General features: G+C 44.9%; 1 protein-coding gene across 1 annotated transcript in view; it reads left to right on the top strand.

The window, feature by feature from the left end:
• The window catches only part of SLCO5A1 (solute carrier organic anion transporter family member 5A1), a 104,943-nt gene that overhangs the window by 1,919 nt on the left and 93,127 nt on the right, over positions 1-9,897 (top strand). Inside the window, exon 2 of the mRNA XM_025041172.1 lies at positions 487-1,886. Within this exon, the coding sequence (XP_024896940.1) occupies positions 977-1,886 (910 nt within the window). The 5' untranslated portion in view covers positions 487-976. The remainder of the gene's footprint in view (positions 1-486; positions 1,887-9,897) is intronic.

Genomic DNA, 9,897 nt, shown 5'->3' with positions numbered 1-9,897 from the left:
TTCCGCCTTTCTTTTCTTTTCGTTTTGAAAAGTGGGACCGGGAATGCTTTGTGTTTGTTAAAAAAAAAAACAAAACAAACTTTCCTTTGTTCTTTTGGGCATTTTCTATTTTGAGTAATGGAGTAGGAGTACCGAGAGGTTGCAATTAGTTCACTCAAATAAAAGACACTGCCTCTGAGTCAGAGCTACCAGGTTGATAATTATTAACATATAAAAAAGCAGATGCTTCGTTTAAGGCAAAAGGGGCGGGGCGGGGTAGGTCCGAGGTAGACAATGAGGGAGAGTGTCTGCCGACCGCCTGCTGCTTATTGTTTGCGCACGAAAGGCTGCAGCCTGCAGCCTCTTTCTCCTCCGGGGCTTCGCTCCTCGTTGTCCTTAGGTCCCACTAGGGACCGTGCAAGTCACCCAGCGCCGGCCCCCGGAGCGCCGTGATGCCAGCCCCAGCTGCAGCCGCCTTTCAATGATAGCCCTTTCTCTGCTTTGCAGGTTGGCATCTTTGCGCCTGAGGGTGTCGCGAGCCCAGGCGGTGAGGACAGGACGCCTCTGGCCCAGCGAGCCGGGCGGCATGCGGCGTGGACATCAGTGCTAAGTGCCCCCACGCTGGGCACGGGGCGTTCTCGCTCCGGGCGGTGGGCCCAGCGGCGGCGGCGGCGGCGGAGGGGATGCACCCGGGACGCGCAAGGCTTCTGCGAGCTACCGCCCCCAGGTGGACCCCGAGCGGGGCTCATCGCAGGACTGCGAGGACCCCTGCCCCCCGGGGCACGAGGCTGCGGAACCTCGGGGTCGCCTCTGCGATCAGGATGCCCTGGGCGCCTCCCCGCTGGTGAGGATGTCCTGCTGCGCGACTCTGTATCCCCCAGCCCCCGTCCCTGGTGGACACGACTGCGCGGGCCCGGCTTTGGCCCCTCGTGCCGGTGGATGAAAAGCACCGGAGTCCTCGAGTGCTATCGGCGATTGTATCCGAATTCTAAGAGCCATGGACGAAGGCGCTGGGCTGCAGCCCCAGGCGGGAGAGCAGCTGGAAGCCCGGGCCGCAGTAGGAGCTGTCCAACAGGAGTCCGAGCCGGAGACCTTTAGGTCGAAGAGTTTACCCGTCCTGAACAGAGCCTCCTGTCGGCCAGATCTAAGTTCCGTGAGTGTAGGCGCCAAGCCAGGCTGTACAGATTCTTTGGGCCACCAGGAGTTGAAACAAGGCCTGAGCCCATTGGCCCCCAGCCCCTCTGCCCCGTCCACTTCGGCAGAGATGGCGGGGCTTGCGGACTGTAACCACAGGGTGGACGTCGGCAAAACCATGTCTGTGTCCTCCACTTTGGCCATGCTCCAGGGGAGAAGGTGCCTCTATGTGGTCCTCACCGATTCTCGTTGCTTCCTGGTGTGCATGTGCTTCCTGACCTTCATCCAGGCCTTAATGGTCTCCGGGTACCTGAGCAGCGTCATCACCACCATAGAAAGGCGTTACAGTCTGAAGAGTTCCGAGTCGGGGCTGCTGGTGAGCTGCTTTGACATCGGCAGCCTGGTGGTGGTGGTGTTCGTCAGCTACTTCGGTGGCCGGGGTCGGCGGCCCCTGTGGCTGGCCGTGGGTGGACTTCTCATCGCGGCCGGCGCTGCGCTCTTCGCCTTACCTCACTTCATCTCGCCTCCCTACCAGATCCAAGAGTTGAACGCCTCTGCCTCCAACGAGGGCCTGTGTCAGAACGGAAACTCCACCGTGACCTTGGAGCCTCCCCACTGCCTGAAGGATGCGGGAGGAAATAATCACTGGGTCTATGTGGCTTTATTCATCTGCGCCCAGATTCTCGTGGGAATGGGCTCCACACCTATTTATACCCTGGGACCAACCTACTTGGATGACAATGTCAAGAAAGAAAACGCATCTCTGTACCTAGGTAAGACTGTTCTGTTCTCTCAAATAAGCTCGAAGTCAATCAAAAGGAAACACTTTCTTTCACATTTTCCTGGAAATTAGATATAGGTATGTATGTATATATGTATATAGTATTACTTACATATTATAAGCATTGAGTTTTGGTTTATTTATGTTTTTATGTTTTGGCTTTAGGGTGGTGTGTTTTACTTCAGGAGAGAATCGAATAGTTGAGAGCTCTCTGAACTAATTTTCAGACTCACAGTTCACATTCTTTTCCCAAGTAATATAAACTTTTGACTATAAGATAATGCTTCTTTCTCTCTCGCCGCTTGTCTTTGGAAAAGCTCTAATTTATCAGGTTTATCTTCTAATAGCTTTCTTTCTAGAAAGGTTCTGGAAGGAATAGAAGTAGCTGGTATGTAGAGTGAAGTTTTGGATTATTTGGTGCTTTCATCTGCTGTGGCGGAGTATCCAGGCTACATAAAACATGCTTTATTGCCTCCATACCTGTATTTCTTACATATTTCCTGCATCACTTAAAAAAAAAAAGTGATACCATTACAACTAGGTTATCTTTATGTAGAAGCAACATTACATGTTGTAAAGCTGTTCCAAAGCTATTTTTATTGCTGGTTGAAGACCCTCATTTACATGAACTTGGGAGCAGAATCCATCATGATTTTCTGTAAAGCAGTGGCTCCTGGATTTGCTGAGTTGACTTGGGTGAATCAGCTCCGGTGGACAGGGGGTGTTTGGGTTAAGTACAGGGTGCTCATGTGAGGCCTGGCAGCCACTGCAGCAGAAAGAAAATGTAGTTCCTAGAAACATGTGTGATGGTCAGCTCCTCCCTGGAATAACCACCCCTTCAACACTGGACTTCTAAGAGATGGATTTGAACTCTTGAAGAGGATGAATAGCAGTCATACTGGATGTGATCGATATTTGGTTTTCTGTATTTCTCTATTGGAATTCAACTAAAAGAAGATGAAATGTTTTAATTATAAAAAAAATCATAAGTAAGTGAATATGTGCATTTATCATGTGCTGATAGGATCCTTGGTGTGGGAAGAAGGTTTCAAAGGACAGGGAAAATGATACCCCATTAAGAGGGCTGTGCCTTTTCTTTAGTACCACTTCTGTCCCTAGGATCTGTTATGGAGGGTGTCTGAGTCACTTATAGTCCCTTGTAACTGGCCCACATGCATTAGCACAAGAGTTTTCTAATTCATTTTTTATTACTAAATGCAAGAGAAAGAAACTTTCGCTTATGGCAGAGATGATTAGTTTGCTCATTACTTTGCATCTATGTTTTCTAGCATTTATTATGACAAACTTTAAAGCATACAAAAAATAGAAGCAATAGTACAATGCACACCAGTATATCCACCACCTAGACTTAATAATCGTTCATTTCTCATTTTTGTTTTATGAACCAGCTTGTGTGTGTGTGTGTGTGTGTGTGTGTGTGTTTTGGAGTGTGGGGCTAGGCCCTTTGGAAGTAATTGCAGACACTGCTAGGCTTCAGCAGATAGATTCTAAAACTAAAGACTTTCTTTTACGTGGCTGCAGTTTTAACGTTCTAAGAAAGTGAATAACCATTCCCTAATATCATCAGCTATCCAGTTCATATTCAAATATTATTCTCAATTGTCCCTCATAGTCTTTTACATATTTTTTTTTCAAACCAGATGCCAATCAGGATTCACTCACACACTGCATTTGGCTTTTTAGCATTTTATAATCTAGATCCAGTGCCTCCACTTTATTTTTTTTTTTTGATCTATCACATAGGCTTTTGAAGGGACAAGGCTAGTTGATTTGTGGAACGTCCATATTCTCGATTTATCTGATTATTTCCTTATGGTGTCGCCCGGTCCCTCCATTCCCTACATTTCTTGAATACTGGAGGTTCAGTCTACAGGTTTGATTAGACTCAGAGAAAACATTTTTGGTCGGAACGCTTCACGGGCGATGCTACGTGTTTTGCATTACATGCATCTGGTCATTCATTAGCGCTGCTAAGTTGGTGGGTGATGGGTCTTTCCATTGTAATGATACATTTCTCCCTCCGAAACAGTAAGTAATCTTTAAAGTGATACTTTGACTCTAGGAATATCTCTATTGTTTTTCATATTCTTGCTGGTCTTTACCTCCTTTTACTTTGAAAACTGGGATCTCCCTTCCATCCCACTTCTGGATATGATTGACACAAATTTGTTTCATCAAAAACACAGGCAGAGCCTTACACAAAGGGGCAACATCCACTAGCAAGAGCCCCGAGATTGTGCTTTTGTGGTAGTGGTCACCCACCGCGAAGATAAACAGCAAAATACATGTTAAGTTCATATTCTGTGCTGGGCACTGTGCTGCTTCTGGAAAGACCCAAAATGAGACGTATTTCCAGTGCCCGAGGAGCTTTCAGTGTAATGAGGAAGTATGACCAGTTCACGGTAGAAGTGTGAAGTGACGTGTACAGGGGGGGTAGGAAAGTTATACAAATGGTATTTGTTTCCCTCGCCTCTTCTCTTAGATATTGACTAATAATTTTTTTTTTTGAAAAAAAAATTGATGAATGCCTTAGGACACATTCTTTGGGAAACTCATGAGAATTCTGCTTCATATTAAATGAGTCTCAGTAAGAGCTCCAGTGGTTTGGGTACCAGGAATCTTCCGTGGATTATTGTATTTCGTGTTCCCCGTGGCCTTATGATATGGGCGCTGTTTTCCCTGTTTTATGGGTGAGGAAACTGAGGCTCAGCTAGTTTCAGCGATTGCTTACGGGCTTCAAACTCACGCCTGTCTGATCCCAGAACCCCTGGGCTCCCGTCCACACTGCGTGTTCTTCGGCAAGGAGCGCTCAGACCCGACTGGAAGCAAGGCTGTGCCATGTGCACCAGAGTTCTGTGATGGCTGCAGAAGGATGCAGACCTGACTCGAAGCCGTCGAAATGGGATCATTCTCTAACCCTTTTAAAGCAGATTTTATGGGTTACCTCTGTACAAATTCAAGTAAGAGAGAACACTATGTTCTTAGAAGTTGAGTGGTGTTAACCTATTACGATGTGGGATTTTTTCCCTAATAAATAACTGGTTAAGTATTTTTGTTACTTTTCACAAAACCGTGTTTCTAGATTACCCTTTTTACTCCCTACCCTTTTCTTAACCTTTATGTCAGTCTCTGTGACTTCTCAGGTTAGAAAGCAGGTAGCAGGTTAGTAACTGCAGGAGGGAACAAATATCGCGATTAATGTTAAAATCATTGAAATGGAATGTAAATGTAGGTTTTAATCTTTTGCAAGTGTGATGTTAGCATTCTGACAGCTTTAACCGTAGAAGGATGTGGGCATAGATGAGATATAGCACCCTTTATACCCACTAAATGCTCTAACTCCTGCGAAGAGAGGGGTTCATTGTGGACCTGGAGCACAGAGAAAACTTTGTGGGGACTAAGAAGAAAGGTTAACAACGAGACCGTGATTTGTAATTGTATCTCAAGGAGCGAGAGAAAATGTAATAGTTTGGGGATAAGAAATTCATGAATCAACAGGAAAACAAAATAGAGTGGCTAAACCGGGTAGAAAAAGTGGTGGTGGGGGGAAAGGGTGCATTTGTAGACTAGAAAGCCCCAACTTCGACGGGGCGATATTCCGAATACGTAACAATCGGCATGTGCCGGCCATGGGCCAAGCGGTGCAGGGCGGGCCCATTCCAGCTCCCTGGGTTGCCAGCCCTGACTCCACCCACAGGGAAGGGCCTGAATTGACCCAGTGCCTTAGAAAGAGCACAGGGCGAGGACGTGGAACTCAGTATTTTAGTCTGACTCTGCCAATGACCGATCGTGAGACTCCGGACAAACCCTTTACCTTCTTCCAGCCTCTCTTTCTACGTGGAGGTTATTACAGTTCTTTCCCTCCCTGCACTATTTTGTGTACAAAATGGAATGATGTGTGTGGCCCGCTGTAAGAGGCGGCACTCTGCTCTGTGAAAGCGGAATTAAAACCCATCGTAGAGTGTGGGCAAAGCAGGGAGGAAGAGGCATTTCACCCATAATGTCTGAATATCCTTAAGCATACCTTTTTATGCTTGGAGAAAAGGAAAGAAGCATTGTATAGGATAGTAAAATATGGTGTGGGAAATCCCTCCTTAGAAACGGCGTCGCAGCAAGGCTATGTTCTCATTCATTGAACTTTCTGAGAAGCCAAGGTTTTATCGCCAGAGCTTTCTGCATGTCAACCTTTGACGGCCGTCTTTCTTTAATGTATGAACATTTACGTAATGTGCACTGGTGCCTTGCGTAAGATGACAGAAGCTCTTTCGAAGTCTGAGTGGCTCTCTGGTGTTCTCCCTCCATCTGTGTCTTCATTTGACCACACAGACTGCGGCAGGACATTTGGCGAATAAGAACTGGTCCTAGGAAGGGCTCAGAAGTAATTATTATTGTTTTAAATTCCTGGTGGCTTCTCCATTTTCTTTTTTTTTTACATTTGTCAGTCTTTTAAAAGTAGCATGAGGTTGAAATTAGTTGAGTTCTAGCTCATCCAGATTTCATAGTAATATAAACATATGTGTATAGGTCTGTGTATACACATATGCTTATATTCATGTTTTTTGTGTTCTTTCTTACATATATTACTTTAAGTATGAAAACTTTAAAACATCTTGTAATTGGGAAAAAGAAGTCATTTCCTAGAAATGTATAGAAAAATCTTTATCACTTTTTAGCGATGGTATATAGAGCAATCTATGTCTCTCTATAAGATTTTATTTATAGTAATAAAAACAATGAAAGATAAATGTACAAATTTTTCAATTCAGTGTCCTCTAGAAGCATAAAATCAAGTGTATCTGTGGCTTTGACAAGTTAGGGGTTTATTTATTTTGAGCAGCAGGCCGGCTGGGGTAGGCGATCAGAGGCTGGCACAGCCTTCGGTGGTGCCTGCTTCCTTTCTCTTCCCGCTGGGCCCTTCTTAGCTGCACCTCAGGCATTGCAGAGTGCAGGAGGCAGCACTCACTCACTCTCAAGGATGTCCCATTGACCGGAATGGAGTCCCCTGGCCTTTTCTAGCTAACGTGAGTTTGCAGAAGGCAAGTTTTTCCAGTCTGTACGAATCATGAATAAATAATGCTATAAGAACTTCGATCAGCAGCTGATTTTGCCGACAGTGGCTCCAACCTCAGCCCAGAGAGAGACTTGCCACGTGCCAAAAGAGTCAAAGATCTGTGGTCTTTAGACTCTTTCTACTTAAAACTTGGCCCTCGGATCAGCAGTTCTGGCCTCACTTGGCCTCACTTGGGAACATATTTAGAAATGCAGAATTCCAGGCTCCCCCCACCTCCTCCGACTGACAGAAGCAGAATCTACATTTTGAAAAGATTACCTGGTGAGGCACACACATTTTCGAAGTTTCAGAAGGACTGTTTTGAACCACACAGATAACAGAATTCATAGCAATGTGAAAACTGTATCATGACTACTACTAAGAGGGCTGCTCCCTGTTATTTGCAGGCGAGAATAAACCAGTGTGCACCTGCTGTCTGTTCCCCTGGAGGCAAGAAACTCTCAGGCTTTTTAGTTAGACTCTGAAGTTTGTTTCTCAGCATCTCAGATTGACTTGTTTATCTTGGAGGACCAAAGTGAGCCCCAGGCAGCTGCTGTAAATTCAGTAACTACTAAGAGTACAGGAGCCCTACCCATTCTGCCAGAGATGAACTGTTCCACCCTAACAAGGAGCTAACAGGCTACTCCCTGCACTGCACCCATTCGTGATCGCTCCAGGCGTCCTGGGGGTCATCCCCTCAAAATCCTCAACTGTCATTCTCCCTCAGGCGAGTTTTCAGCAGAGAAGTTGAAACCCTCCTGCACTCTTGGTGGGAATATCAAATGGTGCAGCCATTATGGAAAACATATGAAGGTTCCTCAAAACATGAAAAATAGGGTTACCATATGATCCAATAAGCCCACCCTGCGTATCTATCCACCAGGATTGAAAGCAGGATCTCAAAGACATATTTGAACACCCATGTTCACAGCAGCATTATTCACTACAGACAAGAAGTGGAAGCAGCCCAAATGTCCATCAACAGATGAATGGAGAAACAAAATGTAGTGTGTGTGTGCACATACGTATATGTATATAGATGTGTGTATCTATACATATATACACAAAAAAGAATATTATGCAGCCCTAAAAAGAAGGAAATCCTGTCATCTGCTACAACATGGATGAACCAGTCACAAAAGGAAAGATCCTGTGTGATTCTACTCATATGAAGTATCCAAAGCAGTCAAAACCGTAGGAACAGAAAATAGACAGGTGGTTCCCACACGTTGGGGGAAGGGGGATTACTGTTTAGTGGGTGTAGAGTTTCAGTACTGTAAGATGAAAGAGAACTAGGGATCTGCTGTACAGGGTGAATATATTTAACACTACTAACCTGTACACTTAACAACGGTTGATTAATGTCATGACATGTGTTTTTACACCACACACAAAAGAGTAGCAGAGTTGCAGAGCAAGATGTTCATTTTGGGTGTTTCAAAAGCTGTGGCCCCTTTGAATTCCTCAGTTGTGTGACATGTGATCACTGCTGAGTTCAGTGAGAGAGTGGTGGCCTTCGACAAATGGCGTTCAATTTTATATGAACCAAAGGAAACACCACTTTCTTTATTCCTGTCACCACCCTCAAGGCTCTGTGGTGACAGGTTTCTTTCTCTCTGTTGATGGAACCCTCCATGTCAGAGGTTAAGTCTGTGAGCTCTGCATCTCCAGGGGAGCTTACCTTATAAAGCCCTTTCGTGGGAGAAATGCAAACAAACCCACATACTTGGCTCTGCTTTTTTCTTTTTAAACAATCTAGAAATTTTAGCAGTGGATTTGGAGCTTGGTGACAGACAATGCAAGACCTGGGTGTATTGGAAATGGTTTTGGAGACTGGGGATCAGAAGTTTTTCCTTTGCAAAGGGTGATGAGACAGAAAAGGGGCTCAGTGGACTGGTTGGCTGAGTTCCAGCAGTAATGGTCTTGCCAGTATGTGTCCTAGAGATCATCTCATTCAATCCTATTTGTAAAAATGATCATTTGACAGGTGAGGAAACCCAGACTGTAGAAGATTAAAGGATTCGTGCTTTGGAAGACGGTATGGCAGTTCTTCAAAAAATTAAAGATAGAATTATCATATGATCCAACAATCCCACTTCTGGGTATCTATCCAAAAGAATTGAAAGCAGAGTCTCCAAGAGATATTTGCCCACACATGTTCATAGCAGCCTTACTCACAAGAGCCGAGAAGTGTAAGCAACCCAAGTGTCCATCGACAGATGACTAGATTAAAAAAAAAAAAAGGTACATATGATGGGATATTATTCAGCCTTAAAAAGGAAGGAAAGTCTGACACATTCATCTACAAGATGGAAGAAGTTTGAGGACACTGTGCTAAGTGAAAGAAGTCAGTCACAAAAAGACAAATACTGTTTACTTGCACTTATATGAGGTACCTAGAGTAGTGAGATTCATTGAAGCAGAATGGCAGTTACCGGGGGCTAGGGGAAGGGAGCAATGGGAGTTAGTGTTTAATGGGTGTAGGGTTTCTGTTTTGTATGCACAACAATCTGGATACACGTAACACTACTGAATTGTACACTTACGATGGTTACGATGTTAAAAAGGAGATGAAAGATTTATAGATTATAAACCAATCTATATTTAAAAAGTGATTACCACATAAATGAAAATATGGAGAAGTCCAGGTGCTTGGGGGGCGGAGTCACGTCTCCCAGCCTGCGCCACGTTCTAGCACACGCGGACTGATGGGCGTCTGTACATCGGCTATGAGAAAGTTTTTTTCAGGTGTGAGAGAATTTCAAGTTATTCCTTTTGTGCATAATTTTCAAAAGAAGGAATAGGGATTTGGGGGAAAAAAAGGGGGCAAAGTGGATTTTACAGTAGGTCTTTTAGGAATGAAGGCTTCAGAGAGCAATGAAGGCGAAGAAACATAATGGGCCTTGGGTTGTTCAGTTGTGTTTTGAGGGAA

This window comes from Pteropus alecto, unplaced genomic scaffold, assembly GCF_000325575.1.
Source record: "Pteropus alecto unplaced genomic scaffold, ASM32557v1 scaffold87, whole genome shotgun sequence".
NCBI lineage: Eukaryota > Metazoa > Chordata > Mammalia > Chiroptera > Pteropodidae > Pteropus > Pteropus alecto.
This window is presented reverse-complemented; position numbering and strand designations above follow the sequence as displayed.